This window comes from Sciurus carolinensis, chromosome 6, assembly GCF_902686445.1.
Source record: "Sciurus carolinensis chromosome 6, mSciCar1.2, whole genome shotgun sequence".
Classification (NCBI taxonomy): domain Eukaryota; kingdom Metazoa; phylum Chordata; class Mammalia; order Rodentia; family Sciuridae; genus Sciurus; species Sciurus carolinensis.
In genome coordinates this window covers 32,441,395-32,463,205 of record NC_062218.1, presented here as the reverse complement: position 1 = coordinate 32,463,205, position 21,811 = coordinate 32,441,395, and the positions used below count along the sequence as shown (strand labels likewise).

Genomic DNA, 21,811 nt, shown 5'->3' with positions numbered 1-21,811 from the left:
ATCTGACTTCATGCGTATTAAATTCCAGCCACACCACAGCAAAGGCCATATGATGAGAAGGGACCAGAGTGAGCAAGTGACATCATGAACCAAATAGAGTCGCTATTCAAACGTGCACTGTGAACTCCTTACACAACCACCTAATTATAGCTCCCAAGGAAGTGCGGCACAATAACATACTGTACAGATGCCAGTGAATAATTGTCAGCAGGTCAGACAGTCCTTTTAATCTGAGTTGATATTGGGAAGATAATGTGTAACAAGCTCAATGAGGTTTTTGTGGTGGGGCTTTCGGCTGAACAGGTCATAAATCTTTCATGTCTAAAAGAAAGGCCTATCCAGCTTGTTCATTGAACAGGCCCTTCCAAACTCTGGAACAAGCACAATTAGAAGTCTGACCCTTGAGCTTTCTCTCCCCAGGTCCCGAAGAAAGGGAACAAAGAGGTGATAAAGTTCATGTAAATATGTGCATATCCGATGTACAAGACATCCACACACCACAGCACCTCTGACAGTGCTGATCCAATGTGACTGACAAAGACAAACAATGACTTCTTTTCAAATATTCTGGTTTCAGTGATTATGTTAAGTAACCCAAAGTCCCGTAATTAGAAAAGTCAAAATGTGGAAACCAAGACTCTCTGAACACAGGGCCAGAATTTTCCACTTCACTGTGCTGCCTTATAGCCAGTTTGAGTCTCCAGCTCTTGCCAGGCACTAGGAGGACAACCTGCCTCACAAGGCTGCCATGGGAGCTACCAGAAGAGCAGGTCTTGCAAAGGGCTTGGCTCCCTGCAAGAGCTCAACACATGGCCTGTGAGACAGAGCACATGAAAAATTCAAACTGGAATTAAAATGTATATAATTGAATACAAGTAGTGGATTCTGGTTTATTCAGTATCACTAAGACTGATATTGGAGGATCACACACATAGTTGAGCTATTATTTAATGCAAAGTCACAGTCAATTCCCTACTGTCAATTACTATTCTATTTGTTTTACCTGCTCTCCCTGTATGACCCCATCTTTGCTTGTGGTTTCTCAAGTACTCCCAGGTCTTACCATGCTTTGGAAAGCCGTGTGGTTGTGGGAAATGCAAACAATACTGTTTCTGACCTGTCCTGGATTTTGCCTTTCTTCAAATGATGAGTATTTATTGAGCAAGTATTTGGGCCAGATGTGGCTCTACAAACAAAAGGTGGAGGGGGGAGGCATGGTCATTGCTATCACATGGTTTGCATTTTAGAAGGGAAAGAGGACTGCAGGTCAATTAGGATTCTAGTAATAAGAGCCTATACAAGCAGAAAGTTCCAACTGTGGGAGAAAAGAAAGAAAGACTCTGCCTTTTCCTCCAGTGGGGGGAATTTATTCAAGAAGAGCCTACCTTCCCCTCAAGTCCACCCTCTGGGGAGACCCAGAGGTAAGCCATCAGTCAGTGCAGTGAGAAATGGGTTTGCCCAACTGAGCTGGAGGAGAGTGCTGTGGAGCAGGGCAAGGAGCCCCAAACGAACCCCACAGTGATTTAGTCACATTCAGTTCCACTTTAGACAAACACAGGCGAGGCAAAGCTGGCCTCCCTCAGCAGACGGAGAGGGGCCAGCCCAGCCTCTTCTCCTCACCTCACCCCGCTCTCCTCAGTGTATCACTTTCTTTCACCCTATCCTTAGCTCCTGCCACCCAGAAATTTTTCTCCAGATGGGAGGACTGGCAATCAGCTTCCCTTCCTTGTGTAATCAAATATCTCACCCTGCTCAGGCTAGGATATGCTCAGGCTCTCTGGACTCAGCTCAGCATTCCCAGTGTCCAGCCAGCAAGCCAGCCAGCCAGCCCAGTGCCCACTGGTTTCTGATTTGAATGGAACAAGTGTCTTTCTGGACACATTTTCAAAAGGATGAATAGGTTTTATTAGAATTATTATTAATTACTACCATTATTATTTAGCTGTACTGCTACCTGATGCTGACTACAGAGAATTTAAATGTTTCTGAAAAGACATTCCATGGATTTAAACAAAATCACATAATGTTAATGTGTTGGAGTGGCAAAAATGAAAAATAATTTCCTATCTCCCTTAGGTTATAAAATTTTACATAATCCTCTCCAGATTGACCACATTCAGCACCATGCTATGGAAAAGTAAACACTTCTGAAAATAGATGTCTTTATAATTAAAGACTTGGGGGCAAAAAGTCAAATTAAGCCCCAAAGCCATCTGGGATTGAACCTATCCCCTGCCCACGGGGCCTCAGCTGCACTTTCCTGTTCTAGGAAGCCAGAACGGCCCAGTGCAGAGGTCACATGCAGATTTCATCCCGAAGGTGATGTACAAAGTATTTAACAAACATTATGGCCCAGGGTAAGGACTAATCAGAAACTGGATGTTGGACTTAGTTTTGGAGCAGGGAGCCAGAGGCCCTGTGTTTCCAAATGGATCTTCATTATGGCCAGATTCTAGGGAAGTAGGCTGGGGAGATGCCCTTGGGGAATGGCCCAGAGCCTGACAGACACTAAGGGAGCTCCGGAAGTTATTTACCAATCAGAACAGAAATATTTTTGCCAATTACCCATTCATTAAATATTGGCCCTACCCAAACAAGACCTGAAATGAGGGAAACGAGCTGGCTAACAGATGGATGGCCCACTAAGGGGGCAGCCATGACTCAGCTCCAGTCCATTATTGCTAGAACTTCTGATTTTTTCATGAGAAGCTCAAAATTTATATTTCACTTTGGCAAGTAATGCACATTTTAAAAAAATGAATGCCATGTGAGTTAAACCAAACAAGTCTGCAGGTGAACATTTTATGATCTCTGGTAAATAGTACAGTATCAGTGATCAAGAGGGTCAGCGCCACCTGGACCCATGGTCACACCAGAAACATGATCCCATCAAGTTCTTCTGAAAACCTACATTTCTCTCCACCCCCACAGTCCCTACCCTGGTCTAGGTCACCTAGAGCCTCACTCACATGCTTTAACACAACAGATTGTACACAGTTGATCTCTTCTAAACTTCCACTTCCTATTGTGGCAACTTGTCTGTCTCACTCAGAGGCTTTGCCTTGTTTATTGCTATATCTGCAGGGCTTACCATATCACTTAGCACCTGGCAAGCACAGAAAGAGAAAGAAGGAAGATTTTTTTTTTCAGTTTCTTTACAATCATGTCAAACAGCAACACCTACTGGTGATATGCAGAATTGCAACCCAGCTTTATTTGATCCAGATCATGTCCACTTAACCTAAGAGGAAATAAATATGAATATGATATCTAAGTATTTCATATCATAAGAAAGATAGTCATCAACCACTCTCCTTCAGAGGTCCTTATAATGAAGACAGCTGGCACTAACACAAGATAAAGAATGATAAAGAGAAATCAAGGTGAGGCCCTTGATCCTGGTATTCCATGTTCCAATCTTGAGATGCAGTACTCAGCCATAGTTTGTTTCTCTCTAGTTTCTGTCATCCCATTCTTCAGATATGTTCACTCATTACAAATGTGTTTATTGAGTGTGTGTTACTGAGTCTCTGAGAATTTCATTAAAGCATAATCTCTGCCACTGACTTTAAGTTCAGATCCCAGTAAATGTACTTCCAATATACTTAAAGTTGGGGTTGGAATAGGTACTCCTAAGGTTCAGTCTCTCTGTCTGTGACCCATTGGTCCTTAGAAACATTCCCACACCTGATCACAAGATCAAGTGGTTATAGGGGAGCCCCAAGCCTACCTGTAGTTAGAGATGCCCACCATGTTCTCAGCATTTCTAGGTGTAGAAATACCCAATTCCACCTCATTAGTTTCCCCCTTTGTAATACCCTGCTCTGACTGCAAGAGGTTCTGGACTTTCCTGAAGTAGCAACACAAAAGCAGAAGGTGGAGGCAGTGGGCATCTATACAAGTCTACTGGACAAGAAAAGGTAAACATGCCTCTGCTCTCATGTCTTCCCCAAGCCATGAGCCCTTAGCTTTCTCTACCTCTGGCAATTCATCAACAAGTGGTGTCTTCTTATTCCCAGTCTGGCTTCTAGGGAAGGTACTCACTCATATATCCTTAGCTTTTCCAGTGGCTTTGTGGGAGTTAGGTTAAACAATACTAGACTCATAAAGTATAGACTAAGAAACTTCATAGAATAAATGAGCAAACTGAGAATCCAAGAAATTGGTAAATTTTCCAAGATCACAGCAAAACATTGGCTAAGCCCAGACTGAATCCTACCATAGTCTATGCCAAACATGAGATGGCTTCATTAAGAAAACAGAGCTACACTATTCAGTTATAGATGGTTCAATTTCAGGAAGGAGAATTTGGTCTCTTAATAGTCTTAAAAGATTTTCCTGGTCATTTGGAATGTCTTTAGAAACTGGGCAGTAATAGTGGCAACTCCTATGCCCCATAATCAGTACCAATAGCCACATGATAACAAAAGAATTTTATACAGAAAGGTAGGATGGTCTAACAGAATACTGCCATCCTGGTGATTGGACGGTATCCCATCCCAAGTCTAGTTCTGTGATTTCTTAGGCAGACAAGAATGCAAAGAAATGGAAGCATCAGGACCAGATTCTGAAGACTCCTCACAGCCAAACACCACAACCCTTGGTGAGGCTGTCAAGCAATAGATTATCCAATGGTCAGTTTGAAGAGCAGGTCCCCAGCTTTAAGTTCAACTTTCCAGTCAATGAGATGATATTGACTCCAGAATAATTCTCTGTACCTCCAGCTTCTTCTTCATGAGTGAAATAATTTATTGTGAAATTCTAGTGAGGTTATAGTGAGCATCAAAAGATAAAGTGAAAGCTATGGACAAATGATACTGAGTTTAAGGTAGTAGAGCTTTTATCAATATTATTTCTATTATCATACATTGTTCTTCCTCTTAAAACTCAAAGTATGGGGTGCTCCATTTTATAGGCAGAAAAATAGAGGACCAAGGGGTTTCAGGAGTGGGGGGGCATGGTCTTCTCAGATCAGGCATCTGTTCTCCCAACTCAGCCATATTGTCCACAAGTTCAGGAACAGAGTGTCACAGATTTATTTAAATTCAGAATCAAAAGAAACATGAATACCTGGTGTTGTATTGAGCAGTGTTTCATGGAGAAGTGTTCATGACCTCCTGTTTCAGAGTTAACTGGGAAACGTTATTGTAAGTACAGATTCTTGTGCACTGCCCCAGGAACTTTTTGAAGATAAATGGTTGAAGATAGGGCCTAGAATTTGGTATTTGTAATCACTGTCCCCAGATGACTGATTCAGGCTAATGTTTTAGAATGAGTTTTTCCCTTGTATTGGATCACGCTTTTATGTTGAGACGGTCCACTGGAGGACTGAATCCATCGCGTGCCTTTACCCAGAAAGCCTCCCTCCAGGCAACATTCTTTCAGTAACTTGTAAGACACCACAAGCCATCAGAATAGACCATATGAAGAAGGACATCACTGGTGGCATTTTGGATTTCAGAAGGGGGAACAGTTCAACTCCCATTTCCCAAAGAATGACTGCTTCAACAAATTATTGAGCGAGAAGTTAGTAATGCAGCCATGACCACAATTATGTGCCACCCAGACAGATGCTGCCCATGTGCATGACTTACACCCCAGTCACAGCTCTGACTTTTGCGGGGTCTCTGGTCTACATTCTTATAAGACCAGCTCACTTTCTCTGTATTTGAGATATTATGAACAATGCCTATAAAATGCCACCTTGGCAGTACAGAAACTCTTGATCTCAGGGTCAGCTTATCCCCACCTGCTACTTTAAGTCTAGTTTAAGTCCCTGTGCCTTGGTATCTTTAGAAGCAAAACAGAAACTTTTGCTGCCCTGCTTCTGAGGGAAGTGGTCAGGATCAAGAGGCAGGATTTGCAGAAAGCCAAGGGTGCAGAGGAGAAACCTCAGCCCACACTCAGATGCCCGTGTGTGAATTCTACTCTCCGGGATTTGAGTGAAATTCAAAATGGGCAAGTTATTCCACCTGCCATGGCTCATACCCTGGGTCTTGCCAGCACACCCATGGAGTAGAACTGAAGGGGAGCCAGCTGCTTCTTCTCATCCTACACAAGAACTTTTGGTGTTTTAGAGCTTGGCCTTGTACTACTCAGATCATTTGTCATACTTGAATTCAACAGCCCCACCTCCCTGCTCAGTTGGTGCCTTCAGTCTGTAGTGGTCCACAGCCGACACTAAACAACACTGGAGGAAGTACAGGGGCCAGTGCGGGGGGAGGAGGTGACTTCAATGATCACTGATGGAACACATGGGATTTGGTCCATTTTCACCAAGGCAACCAGCTGGCGTGCCCCTTCTTGTACTTGCATTTCAGGTGGTCCTGGGATGTTTCTTCATTTCACTTTTACTGCTACCATAGCAGTCTTGAAACTGTGGGTGATTTTAAAAAGCAGCCAAAAGGAATAGATTTGAGAGTGACCCAGGCTCAAAATCCTCAAGAATCTCAAGTCTTCAGTGAGGCCTCTGAATAATTTGCATTTTCTAACGTCTATTTTTAAAAGAACAATCTGAATTTTAAGCAGATGTCTCAGCTTTGTGAAAAGACTCCAATATGACTAATTATGGCAGAGAAAGTTATCAGGGTAAAATAAAGAGACAGGTTTCAGTTTCTTTGGTCTGTATTTCAAAGACAAATGACAATCAGATATAATCCAGATCGAGCTCCAAAAGCTTTTCAAAAATTGATAGAGGGTGAACCAAACTGAGAGAAACTGGGAGCTTAGTCCAGAATTACAGGCAAATTAATTTTAGGCCAAATTTATGTCACAGTAGAGTGATTCATGTATACTTTACTGGACCCTTTTATAACCATCATACCTGCCACTTACTAAGCATTTACTGTGTCTTGGCCTCTGGTTGAATCTTTTTCTTAGAGTTATTATCCCATTTAATCCTGAAAACATCTCCATGAGTTAAGAATTCATGTCTCAGTTTTATGGATGTAGGCTATATTCATTTGCTAGGGCTGACTTAGCAAAATACCACAGAAATTTATTTTCTCACAGTTCTGGAAGGTATAAGTCCAAGATGAAGGTGCAGGTGGGTTTTATTTTTTCTGAGACCTCTTTCCTTGGCTTGCAGATGGCCACCTTCTCATTGTGTCTGCACATGGCCTCTTCTCTATGTGCATACCTATCCCTATTTTCTCTTGTATTCCAATGTCCTCTTCTTACAAGGACACCAGTCCAAACAGCCTGGGGCCCACCTTAATGGTATCATTTTACTTTAATCACTACCTTAAAGGCCTATATTAGTCAGCTTTTTATCACTATAATGAAATACCTGAAACAACTGAAAAGGTGTATTTTGGCTCATAGTTTTGGAGATTTCAGTCCATGATCAATTGACCCACAATTGTCCCACTGTTCTGGGCTTGTCCAAGATGGTGCACTATGGTAGGAGCAACATGATGAAACAAAACTGCTTACCTCGTGGCCAGGATGCAAAGAAGGAAGGAGAGAGGGGCTGGGGTCCCACAATCCCTTTCAAAGGCATGCCCTTAATTACCTAAAATCCTCTCACCAGGCCCCACCACCATCCCAACAGTGTCACCTGGAGACCAAGCCTTTAACACATGGGACTTGAAGGGACATTCAAGATGCAAACCATAGCAAGGCCCTGTCTCCAAGTACAGTCACATCCTAAGATCAGAGATTCGACATATAAATTTAGAGGAGATACAATTCGATCTATAGCAGGGACATAAATGAAATAACTTGCCCAAGTTCACACAAAACATGGCAGAGCTGGGATTCCACTCTAAGTCTGTCTTATTCAAATGAACAATCATAGAACACTGACGCTCCAGTGTGGCAGACCTAACGAACACTTGGCGAGGACCTTGGTTATGATCCCAGCTCCGCCATTCATTAACAATGTGTCCTGGTACCAGTGGCTGCACGTCAGGGCCCCACTTTCCTCATCAGTAAAATATGGAGCTCAGAGTGGAGAAATCTAATAGTCTTTACAGGGCCAACACTCTCTATTGCAGCTTTGTTCTCTCTCATTCTTCTAGATGCTTTTTTCTGCCTTCTCTGGATTTTGTGATACACGATTGGTCTTCACTATGACTTACAGGATGCTCAGTCCTTGACCTCTTCCACCTCCAAATTATGACACTGTTCTTACGGGTAAATACAGACTGCTTGACAGTGTCTGCTTTGCCACAGCACAGGTCATGAAGCGATTTCCAAGGCACACAGAGGCAAAGGTGAGGCACTGCTTGCCAGGCATCTCCAGAGATGAAAGCAATAACGTTTGTTTTTTGTGCTATTTGGTCTTTTTTATTTACACTTCTGTGATTCTGAGTAAAGGAGGAAGTTGAAAGCTAACTACATGTAAATTAATAGAATAATGTTTTTTGCTGTTAACTATTTATAATGATCAAGATTTTGGAAGATGTGAGGAATTCCAGTCACAGATAGGTTAGGACCTTACATTTATCCCTGAAGGAGAGTCACAGGTCTCACCTCCAGGCTACATTGTCAGGCAAAATAGTCATCACGTGTTTGGGGTATGGTCAGCCTGGGACCTGGATAGAAGGAAGACATAGTCACTGGGGCACACCCGCAGGAGAAAAGCTCAGGGCGTGGCTCGGAGGCAGGTCTCCAACTTCCAGGGGAGGCCATGACTGACTGCTGGTGGGTACTGAGCAAGCAGGGGCTATACTTCAAAAGCAGGGTTGAAAACTTTTGAGATGAAGAATTAAACCTACAACATGTTCTTTAGAACTTTCTTGTTTCTGACCAAACACGTAAGCCATGATACAGCATTCCTGAAAAATATCCTGAACCAGAATCTAAAAAGCCTACATATTCTTGCCCGGACTCCTCTGAAAAGAGACACAGTAATAAGAACATTTACGCAGTGTTATGGTGCTTTCAAAGTGCTTTCACACTGTGATCCACATAGCATAACTGAGGCTCCAAAGAGATTATGTAACTTGCCCAACCTGGAACTTGAATACAGGTCTTCTGCCTCCAAAGCTTTCTCTACACCATGAACCTCTGAATAATAAGACTTTTTCCCCCAAAGGAAAAAATAGGTTTCTTATTTTTAAAACAACATTAGGGAAAGAAAAATACTTTCTGTATTTTGGAGGCAAGATTACTGCTGGCCATTTATCATGGTTGACTTGATATTTTCATAAACAAGAGGCAGTAGAGTCAAAGGGAAAGACCATACAGCTCCCCATGAAATGAACACAATAATTTTGAATACTGGGAAGAATCAAGGGAAAAATGTCAGTATCAAAATAACCTATGAGAAATACAGAAGACAACTTTCCCATTATTCTAAATCTGGAAAGGGTTTCAAATGCTGTCATAGCCAGCACCATGAGGGCCATTGTGTCAAACATGGTCAACAGTAAGGTCAACTGGAGCTAAATCAGGGTCCCTATTGGCTCCATGAGAAGCTGTATCAACCACACCAGAGCCCCACCCAATTTTAGCCAAATCTTGGGGGTAACTTCCACATTGGATAATATCCTCTCAAACATGTAGAGTCAAATTCTCCCTGTTAGTAGACTATCCTTTCAGCCATCACAATAATTCTTGATTATGTGCTGATACATACTTGGGCTTGTTGTCTGAGAATATGTCTTTCATGTACATTCATTGAGGTACTAATAATAAATAACCACAAGAGACAACAACTATACTAAGATTTCATAATTTGCAAAGCTCTCCACCACCCCATTATTTGAACCATAACAATCTTCTGGTGGGCTACGTGGCTAAATAATCTACAAATGAAGAAACAGGTTCCTAGTTTATGTGACTTTCCTAAATTTACAGAATTACTTCATGACAAAGGAGGAACATGAACCCAAAACTTCTGACTTCATCTTTCATGCTCCATCCAAGATACCAGCATACCACCTAAGACAACTTGATTAATGTAGTAAATAAAATTTCATCATATGTTTATCCTTTGCCATGGTCGATGAACATCAGAGATCTGAGGAGCAGCATCAGACTTCTAGGCATGACAGGCAGATATGAGAGTCCAGTTGTTGTCAGCCACCCACGCTTCAAAGTGACTTAAAAACAACAAAACCATCATCAGTGATTCAGCCATAGAAGTCTTAGGATAAAAAAGTCTTGAGGAAGACTTACTTATAAGCTTATAAGATCATGAATACTGGGCTGGGGTTGTGGCTCAGTGGTGGAGTTCACCTAGCATGAGGCACTAGGTTTGATTCTTAGCACCACATATAAATAAATAAATACAATAAATGTCCATTGACAACTAAAAAAATGTATTAAAAAAAAAGATCAGGAATATTTCGGATGAGGAAGCTATAACTGGGCATCTATCCTGAGGATAGAGGGATAAGACCAAGTATGAAAGCTACAGCAGCTTAGGAACCCATGCCAGATAAGTTGTGAAGGGAAAACAGGAAAAAAGACGGCAACTTTCTGAAGGAACAGAAGGAAAAAATATTACAACTACTTCCTTTGGCCATAATCTCGAGACTCACCCAAATAGTTCATGACACTTCTCCTATCCTATAGAATAAAGGCTGTCCCCTCACTCCTATTCCATCAAAAAAAGTCAAGTGATCTCACTGTCTTAAGACAAATTCTTAATGAGTCACCCTCAGAAAACTAAGCAGGAAGTCATTCCAGAAAGTGGTGGCTAGCTAATCAAAACAGAACATGAATTAGATAAATCAGAAACCGTACTAATTGCCTATTGCTGTATAAAAATTACCTCAAAATTTAATGGATTAAACCAACCATAACTCAAGTTCATTCTGAGGGAGTGGGGAGAGAATTCTAAACTTTGGTGTTGTCTAACACCAAAAGATTATGAATCTTATTGTGATTTTATTGATTTATTTTTTTCTGAGTCCTTAGGGACTGAGAAGCCCCATCTGGATCTACGTGTTCTTCATATCTTATTAGTACATTCATTTTCTAGGGCTTCCTTAACGACATGGCTTAAAACAACAGAAATTAGTTCTCTCGGAGTTCTGGATTCCAGAAGTCTGAAATCAATGTGTTGGCAGGGCCAAGTTGCCACAGTAGTTACCAGTGATGGATCCCGACAGAGAAGAGATAAAGCAGCCCAGATACAGACTGATCTTCAGTGCTAATGATCCTCCTTCCATCTGTGAGGCAGAAGCACTTCTCACACTTCATTCCCATCTCTTCCTCATCCTTCCATGCTCCTAAGTGCCACATAAACGGATTAGAACTACCGACACACATCCCCTCAGGAAGACTTCAGGCAAAGGAATGAAATGCTAGATTTTGGTGTCAGGCGGCAGCATGAAAGATGGGTTAGATAAGTCTCAACTGAAAAACAGGGTCCATTAGTCAGGAGGGAGACTGCTGAGTTATCCTCATGACGTCCAAAAGAGAGTCTGCATCCTACAAAGGTGGCAGGGAGAGGGAAGGTGAATATGAGAGATTCAGAAGAGCCTGGGCAGAAATTGGTGACTAACTACATGGGGTGGGAGTTGGGGGACAGAGGAGTCATTGTGACTTCTAGGTTCCTTCTAGTTTCTAGCAACTAGAAATGTAGCTGAACAAGGTAGAAAATTCAGTTTGTATGGGGACAGATAACAAAGCCTGAGAGCCATGCAGGTTGTGAGGGCCTGAGGGATAGCCAAATGGTGATGTCCACCCTGGTGACAGAACTTCAGGCCAAATGAATACTTTCTATTTGTCCAGTCTGGTTCTAAGGTCCTCTCTCACCAAATTAAAAACTAAGTCTTTACCTGTATTTTGCCAACCTTCTGTGGAAAAAGTTCTTTATAAAACTCTCTAGAGTGAGAATGATCACCTCGAACGTGAAATGACCTACTTGTGGCCACAGTGAGAAAATCATCTGCATGCTGACTTTGCCTTTCTCTGGCCTTACATCATAGCAGACTCCGCCAAGACCACTATGATCAAGTTTTTATTCCTCCCTCTAACCTTCCACTGCAACTTTTGCATGTATAAGACGAATATTTCCATATGGTGCAAAGTTTATGTTAAGACAGGGAAAATGTGAAAGATTTTCAGTAAATTTTATCCATGAGGCAGTAATACATTTAAAAAGCCTAAGCAGTTAGAACAAAATATTGGTCTGTAATTGATTTAGGATGAAGTGCATTTCGACAGAAATAGGAAAGTTGAGGCAGTTTGTTAATTACTGATGTTTAGAGACCTTGAGTGTTTTCATATAGCCCTCCTTGACTATGACCTTAGACAGACCTATGACCTTAGACAGACTGTTTGACATCTGGAACCTCTTTTGCCTCATCTGTCAAGTGGGTTTAGCAATTGTACCGACTCATAAGGGTTTGGGGAGAATTAAATCAGCTAATACAAGAACCTGGGATAGCACTCATCATATAGTGGGAACTCAGCAGATGTTAGTCTTTTTTTTTTTTTTTTTTTGGTGGGGGGGGTACTAGGGCACTTAACCACTGAGCCACATCCCCAGCCCTTTTTATGCTTTATTTTGAGACAAGGTCTCACTAAGTTGCTGAGGATGGCTTTGAACTCATGATCCTTCTGCCTTAGCCTCCCAAGTCAATGGGATTACAGGTATACACTACCATGCCCAGCAGTACTTTCTCTTATTACCTATCAGCTAAGTCACAGGGAAGGGGAATGGATGAAGATGGGAGTGAGAGGGAAAAAAAGACAAAAAACACTGTATACAAACAAAGTCTTTAAGGCTCTATTTGTAGAAAAATATCACTGCCACCCCTGAAACCATAGCAAAAAGAGAGCTGTGTATTAGTTAGTGACTGATAAAGATGGCAGAGCAGGGCTGTGAGTGAAGCTTGTAGAAGCAGAAGCTTTCTGACATGCTTTCTGGATCATCATTCACTTCTGGAACTACTTAATTCACTAGAACGAATGAGAGCAGGAGGGTGAAAGGCAAGTACTGAGAACCTGAATGGTCCAGAGGGAACTCCTTATCATGCAAAAGTGACCCCCTGTCTTTGTGAGATTAGTCCATAGAATTTTATTCTACTGGCCCATTATTACTTTGAACAAATTGCCAACTTGTGTTTTTGTTTTCCAGTAATAAAAGGATCTTTTGGGATGACTTTTAATGTCACCTATTCACAGTCATTACTTTTACCAAGCATTTCATATATATATAGCACTATATATATATATATATATATATGATGTTGATAGACCTTTATTTTATTCATTTATTTATACATGGTGCTGAGAATCAAACCCAGTGTCTCACTCATGCTAGGCAAGCACTCTACCACTGAGCCACAACCCAGACCCTACCAAGCATTTCTATACCTATTTGATGTAATACTAATGAAAATCAGGCAAAGCCATATTATTAGCCCTATTTTAAAACAGCAAATATTTAGTGTGTATTAATTATGTTCCAAGTACTGTACTAAATGCTATATAAGAAATGTCTTATTTAATCCTTCTGACAAACCCGCAAGGTAAGAACTGCTATCATGAGGCCAGAAGACAGAGGTTAATCATTCTCCCAAGGTGAGCCAGACAGTGAAGAGCAGAGCCAGGACTTGAACCCACACTGGTCTGACTTCAGAGCCTGCTTTTCTAACCAGCCACTGCATTCTACTGTGGAAAGATAATCAGACACGCATTCTTCTTTCCTAGTATGGCAAAGCTTTGGTTTGAACTCGGCCTAATTATTTACAGCCATGTAAACAACTGTCATGACATTATACAGAAATATTAAACTTTTTGATCTCTATTTCCATGGTATGTTCCTAAAATTGCTTCAGACAGATGTACATCTCAATGTACATTTTCTCCTCTAAGGTTATAAGAATCCATACAGGCCACTGATTACTGAATGAAGTCTCCAAATACCTAAAGTACTTGGTAATAGGCTAACAATCTATTTCTGGTTTACCTGTAATACATTTTAATAGTGGTAGGTAAAGTAAGTACAATTGAAGAATGACTATCAATCTTTTGAATGGCTCAATGGTGGAAAGGACAAAATCTGTTCATAAAAATGCATTTTTTATTCCATAAGCATTAAAGAAAAAAAACAACAAAACACTGTTCCACATCCCCCCGCCCATGCAAATGGTTCTCAAAAAAGATTCTTCAAATTTTACGTTTTTTCCATTCTGGTTCATTCTTTGCTTCCTCATCATCAGATTCAACTTGGGCAAACATGGTTTTGGGTTGAGTCCTAAAAAAACAGTTTAAAAAGAGGAGGAAAAATTGAGTCAGCAAGTGTTTATTATATTAGACTTTGCTTCTTTCATCAAGTGGGAGTAAAATTGGGGAAATGATTACATTTCAATTATTAAATATAAATTGCTAAATTTCTGGCAAAGAAAAGGATAATGGACATTTAATTATGTTCAGGAAAAGAGCCAAAGATTCTGCTGAAGGTTTTTCCTTTGTGATATACTATGTACACTGTCCTTTCCTTAAGTAAAATGAAAATGCACCTAATTCAGTGGAAGCTCACACAACATAAACCTCTACCTCCAACCCAGCAAGCTGGAAGGATGAAGAAGAGCCACCAAGTGAAAATATACTAATTTTTATGTATAGCTCTCTGGGTTGATCTAGACATAAGTATTCCAAATACATGTGATTATAGCACATGCTAAGAGGAGTATCTGAGTTAGCAGTTTTCTTATCTTATGAGTTTAAAATAATAACTAACCTATAGATAGTAATTTGATCCAGTAAAAGTAAAAAAAAAAAAAAAAAACCTAATTAATGTCCCTTTCACCCCCATATCAAGACCAATGCATGGAAATACCAGGCATTATAGGATACATCAATGAACATGGCCGTAACGTTGCCACTATAATATCATTGCTGCAATACTGCCACAGTACATCAAGCAATCTGCATGAGAAACCTCTATGCTTTTAAACATACCTGGTTCAATGACATTCCTTTTTACACTATTCACACAGAAAATAATTCCAAGAAAATGTCAAATGGTTATAATGTATGCTCCTATAATATACGCTACTACTGATTTCCTGCTAAAAACAGCTCTATTACATTGTGAAAAAGCATTACAGCATAATATCTGAAGATTATATGACATATTTTGGCTTGCGTCTTCATTTTGAGTTCAATGTATTATATCATGGTAATCCCAGAAAGGTAAAGATAATAGTAACAACAATAATTCCTTTTATCTGGCAAGTGAAAGCAGGGTTAAAACTTTACATTATCTCTGACTGTTTATTATCCTGGGGAAAAAGAATAAACCATCCACAACTCATAATGATGTTGTCTGACATGAGTCATGCTTTAGAATTCTTCATGCGTAAGTTGTTCACAATTCTGTCTCTCCAGTTACCTCACACACCTACCCAGAGCCCAAGCTGTCCCCACACCAAATCCAGTTGGTTACAGTTCTTGTTGTCACTTCAAGACACTGTTATGACATCCTCACACAGGTCATACCTCTAACATTTCATGAAGCAGCTGCAGAGTTTCATAGGCCCTGGGTTGCTGAATTACTAGAAAGCAAGATCCCTGGCTTTTGAATGTGCTATAACAAAGCAACTGGTGTTTCTTACAAATTTTATCTCGTGGCAAAGATGTTGACTATTAAGTTATAGACCAACCTGAATGGGAACAAAACCTTGAATTCAATATTTATTGTGTAAGGGAAATAAAAGGAACATGGCCTTCCAAAGATATCTGGCAACATTTCACAAGACATTAGCTCACTAGTGTTATCCATAATGTGATGTAAGTACTAAGTTGCATTGCTGCTTTGGGATATAAAAAAAGAAAGTGAATGGCAGATCACAGGAAGAAAATCTAGAGGTTAAAAAGGATATTTCATTTATGGGGTTACATTTTTATATGCAAAGTCAAATCCTGACATCTAGCTTTCAAGCTGCTAATGTCCTTTTTTTCAAATTGTCATAATTAAGGCATAAACCCAAGTTCAATATTTCCCAGTGCTTTATAACCATTTGTTCTTTCTTTCTGTAGGTTAGGTAGAGAACTATTGATCATGGGAAGTAGGCTCCTATCAACTCATTGTTTTGGCAAAACTGTACATTCACATGCAATGAATGAAGCTAGTTCTTTACCTTATACCATTACCTCAAACAGCCCTCAAAATGGATCAAAGACCTAAGCATAAAAACGAAAACTACAGAACTCTTAGAAGAAAACATAGAGAAAAAACTTGGATTTGGCAATGATTTCTTAAATATGACACCAAAAGCACAGACAGCATAAGAAAAAAAAAACAATAGATAAATTAAAATATATCAAAATTTCAAAAATTCTGTGAATCAAAGAACACAATCAGCAGAGTGAAAAAGCGACCTATGGAATGGTAGAAAATATTTGCAAATCATGTACTTGATAAGGAAATAATATCCAGAATACATAAGGAACTTGTACCAATAACACCCTCATTTTAAAAATGGGCAAAGAACATGAATAGACATTTCTTCCATAGATATAAAAATGGTCAACAAGTATATGAAAAGATGCCCAATATCACTAATCGTTAAGGAAATACAGAACTAAACAATAATAAGACATCTTATACTCATTAGAATGGCTATTATCAAAAGTATGGTCAGAAAATGAAGAAACCAATATCACTGCATATTGTTGAAGGGAATATAAAATGGTACAGCAACAAAGGAAAACAGTATGGAGATTCCTCAAAAAATTAAAAATAGAATTACCATGTAATCCAGCCATTTCACTTCCATGTATATACTCAAAAGAATTCAAAGTACAATCTTTTTCTTAAAGTTTCTTTTTTTAACATTTATTTTATTTATATATTTTTTATGTGGTGCTGAGGATTGAATCCCATGCCTCACACATGCTTGGCAAGCACTCTACCGATAAGCTACAACCACAGTCCCTCAAAGCATAAATTTGAAGAGATATTTAAACACCCATGTTCATTTCAGCATTATTCACAAGAGCCAAAGGGTGGAAGCAACCCGAGTATTCATTGCTGCATGAATGGGCAAGAAAATATGTTGCATACATAAATGGAATATTATTCATTTTGAAAAGGGAATTCTAAAATGCTGCAACATGATGAACCCTGAGGACATTTTACTAAGTGAAATAAGCCAGTCACAAAAAGACAAATACTGTATCATTTCACTTACATGTGATACCTGCAGTAGTCAGACTCATAGAAATAGTGTTTGCCAGCAGCTGGGCAGAAGGGGGAAAAGGAGAGTTTCTGCTTACTGGATAGAGTTTTAGTTTTGCAGGATGAAGACTTTTGGAGACTGGCTGCACAATAATATGAATATATTTAATGCTACTGAGCTGCACACTCAAAAATAATTGAGATGATAAATTTTGTTATGTGTATTTTACCAAAATTGGATTTTTTTTTAATGAAAAAAAAATAGCACACTAGGCTCTTGGGCTTAGAAGTAAGGAAGAATGAACCCTATTCCTGGGACACAAAGGAGGCATCTTGGAGACAGCCTTTGTCTCGGACCTGGAGTGTGCTAGGGCTGTACATCTCAAACCAATAGGGACCAGGGTCAGTGTTTGTTTTCTTATTTCTAATCCTTTGCATACACATATTACATTCATTTCTAGGAAAATATAATTAAAAGACTACAAATCCAAATTTTTATTAGATTCCACACATGTCAAACTGCTATAAAATTTCCTAAGTGCTTATATTTCCTTCCTCAGCACTGGTTGGTAGACCACAGTGGGCATTCTATGAAGGGCTCCATCCCTCCCCTAACTTGGGAAAGGACAGAGAACAAAGGGCTCAGAAACAAGGCTATGGCAAAAGACTCTGTCTTCTTAACATGAAGACATGACAGACTTCCTCAACCATGGGTAAATATTTCTCTCTTTGGAGATGTTGGTCCCACATGAAGTCACTAAAGACTATAAAGAGTAAAGTTTGGGGTTACAAGTTTGGGGTTAATTCTTGTTAGGCATGGGTAGGTCTACAGAAATAATTTTCTTATATCCCAAACCATCCTGCCCTCAAAACCCAAAATTCTAGGGCTGGGGATATAGCTCACTGGGAGAGTGGTTACTGAGGATGCATGAGGCCCCAGGTTCAGTCCCCAGAACTGCAAAAATAAGTAAGTAAATAAATAAATAAATAAATTCTTTAGTATAATTGAGACCCTCTAATAAGAGCTATAAGTCGCTGCTAAATAAAGACTTAGTTCTTTAAAAAAGATTATTCAACTTTAGCACATTGACTATCTCTGTCTAGCCTAACAAGTGCCAGTGTTTTATAGGAGCACAATGAGAAAATCTTAGCTAATAAGCCTTCTTGCAACTATTCTTTCTTCTCAGCAATTTTTATCTTTGACTTTATTTCCAGAGTTATTCTTTTTTTTTTTTTTTTTTTTTTTGGTGGTGCTAGGGAGTGAACCCAGGGCCTTGTGCATGCAAGGCAAGCACTCTACTAACTGAGACATATCCCCAGCCTCCAGGGTTATTCTTTTGAGAAAGTTGGGAAGCTCACACATGATAAAGATTTTAAAAATTCAATTTGGGACTATCTGGGCCATTTTGAATGAATTTGTTTAGTCACTACTTTATGAACACAATGAGAAACAGAGATGATTAGGTAATCACTAGCAAAGTTAAGAATAAAATTAGATTTCTTTTCTGGGGAATGGCCTAATGTGCCCTTAGCATGGAAAACTCCTACAAAAATAAATCAACAACGTCAAGCAAAGGTAAAATGACATAGGCAAAAAGATAATACAGGCTATTCTAGAAATTCCTGATATTAAAGTCAACAGGAAACAAACAACAACAACAAACCCTCTAAGTCTATAAATAACATCATCACTGGCCACAAAACATGCTTGAAATGGAATCTGTACTTTGATATTAACACAGACGCTATTAAGTGTTTCTACAAGAAAGAGCAGAACAAACCAAACCAAATGGACAATGAAGATAGAGCAGTAACTCAGAAGACACATACATGCACGCATACACACCCACAGTGCAAGATACATCCCACCACTTCAAGAAAGCATTTCCATTGCCCACCGTTCCTTATCTTTTATATTCACCCAAATAAAAGCCTATATAGGGACTGACTTAGAGGAAATGGAGATAAGGGAAACATTTCATTCAGCAAATGTATAATCACTGTGGGTGCCCAATAGGCTAATGGGAGTACGTAAGCCTCACTGAAGAACCAGCAAAGTATCCAGCTTACTGAAGTCAGCTTCATCCAGACTGTTTCTTTTACTGGTTTAGGCACATACTTACCCATTTTTAATACTTACCCAGTGTTAATTTAAAACCTAAACTTACAGAGGACTGTTGTAAAAATTGTGTTTTCCAATTTAATTAACTTATTTGGGGAATAGTAAACATTTTTCATTTAAATACCTATGTCAATTTGTTTATTAGAGTTACCAAGGAGAGTAGGTTAGGTTTCAATATAGTTCTGTTTTACCTCCAGTAAACTCTCATTTTGCTAATAGTAAATATGATTGCACAAGGCAAATATAGACACTTAAGCAAATGTCTTTCTCAAATCTACAAATTCTTATTAGCCAATACTTTGTGATGATTGATTTTTCCCTTGATATTTAAAAAAATAAATAAGCTGGTTCTCAAGGTTATTTGTACAAAGTGAGTCTTTTCCAGCAACTGTGTGCTATAGAAAAACGACAGAAACTGCGTCCCACCCTCATTGTTTCCATCCAAGGGAATTTTGTGTCAAGTATCTAGTAGTGAGTAAAAATTCCCCCTGCAATCTTCTAAAAGGGATTTTTTCGGGTGCATCGTTTACAGGAGAGATCCAAAGTGTCAGGAGGACTGTCTTTTCTCTTGTGACTAAGCTCTAACCTTATGCCTTCTGCACTCCTTCTCTAGCACTCAAGCCAGAGTGAAGTCATCGAAATGTTTTCAGCTGCAACGGAAAGTCCACAGGTCACATTCTTTTTAATTATGGGTGTTCTTCTAATATGATTCATTCAAGAAGCAAAAAGTGAGCTCCTGGATAACAGAATGAGTAAGAGGGGAAATCACTTGTATTATTTAATCATCAGTATGTGAGTGTAAACCACAAGTTTTTTTGGCTCAGGGCCCATTGTTTATTATGAAGGAAAACCTCAAAGCCAAAGTCAATTATAGCCATGACTTGACAATCTGACACACTTGTTAACCCTGAAAGAATGAATACAGCCCAGATGAACTCTGACCCAGTCATCACAATTGCAGAATTATTAAGATTAAATAAAAGGCTTGACCAAAATATTTCACTTGAAATGGTTCCTTTTGTCTGTGAAGATCTAATCAAAGATTTTTTTTTAATATTAGGGACACATAAGAAGAAGAAAATTAACAAGATGTTCCCAGATAAAGATTTTTCTATTTTCTTTAGGAAATGAATTAATATTAACATAATATTTTGGAAAATAAACAAACCCATCTCAGACTCAATTTGGGTTTACTAATGATGCTATGTATGAGAGTTTGAAAAGGGACATATATGAAATCTGTAGGAACTGCAGGAGCGAAAAAACAAAAGGGAAAGGAAAAGAAAAAGAGAGAGAACCCCATAAAATCACCATTACCTATCCTACCATCAAGTGGGTAAATGCATTAGAATAATAAAACCTCTGAAGAACACACAGACTAGAGACAGGTCAGGTATCATTAAAGCCCTTTCCAGGTTCCTATTTATAAAATCATAACTGTATGCTACAATTTTTATTCAAAACATACATGAAAGGCAGGCACTGGTGTAACCCTATCCTCTTACTTCATGGATAAGGAAAACAACCTCAGTAAAGGTAAAAGACTCACCAGGTAGTGGCAGAGCTGGAACTCAACCCAGGACTTGTGACTCTTAGTCAATGTTCCCTCTGCTAGGCCAAGCTAGCTCACACAATTATCTTTTCAGCTATCACTCAATTTTTCTAAAAAGTACTACTAGCTGCATTGTAATGAGAAAGAGTACAGTGTAATAATTAAAAATCATAGACTTGACTCTGAAGTCAGACTCCCTGTACTCAAACCCCAATTCTGTCATCTGCTACCTGTGGGGCTTTGGTAAAGTTAAAAGCCTCAGTGTCTTTATCTATAAAATGAGGACAATAAAACCACTTACCTGATACAGTTGTTGTGAGAATTATATGTATGTGTAGGTATATATAAATATGCATATATGGATGAATAAATAAATAAATAAGCCTGGCATAATATAATAGATATATTTCCAAAAAGTTGTACACAGGAAACATTTAGTAAAATAATTCATATGTTAAACATAACATAGCAACTTGCTGCTATTCAAAAAAAAAATCCTGGGGCAAATTCTTTTGTGGTAGAAATAATTCACTATGAAGTTCTATAATTGAAACAATCTAATCTGTAAGTGTGAATTTTCTTAAGGAGGAATTATTTGTGGTTCGTTTTATGTAGCTACATTTGTATTATTACCAAGTGTTAGTGTGCAAAATGATCATTTGAGGCACTTCTCAAAATGTAGATTCCCAGTCCCAATTCCATGACATCTGAATTCGTCTGGGCCGAAGCCTAGAAATCAAAATTTTAACTTCTGTCCCTCAATAAACACACACACCCAACTAGGATGCAGGCAATTCACAAAGCCACTCTTAGAAACATTGGCCTCTACACAGGAATATGGTAGACAGTGACTAGTCACCTAAATATAACTCGAGGGGAAAAAAAAGTTATTTTTCTCTCTCTGAGTATGTCTGTCTTCCTGACACAAATAATACATAAACCTTCACTCAGTCACAAAGTTACCTTTTTAAATATTGCTACTAACTTAACATGTTTTTAAATGGATCCTTTATAGATGGGAATGATATTTTAATACATATACAACCAC

General features: G+C 39.1%; 1 protein-coding gene across 1 annotated transcript in view; it reads right to left on the bottom strand.

The window, feature by feature from the left end:
• Positions 1 to 13,965: 13,965 nt before the first annotated feature.
• Wdr70 (WD repeat domain 70) overlaps positions 13,966 to 21,811 on the bottom strand; it is a 329,962-nt gene continuing 322,116 nt past the window's right edge. The window contains exon 18 of the mRNA XM_047556126.1: positions 13,966 to 14,161. Within this exon, the coding sequence (XP_047412082.1) occupies positions 14,074 to 14,161 (88 nt within the window). The 3' untranslated portion in view covers positions 13,966 to 14,073. The remainder of the gene's footprint in view (positions 14,162 to 21,811) is intronic.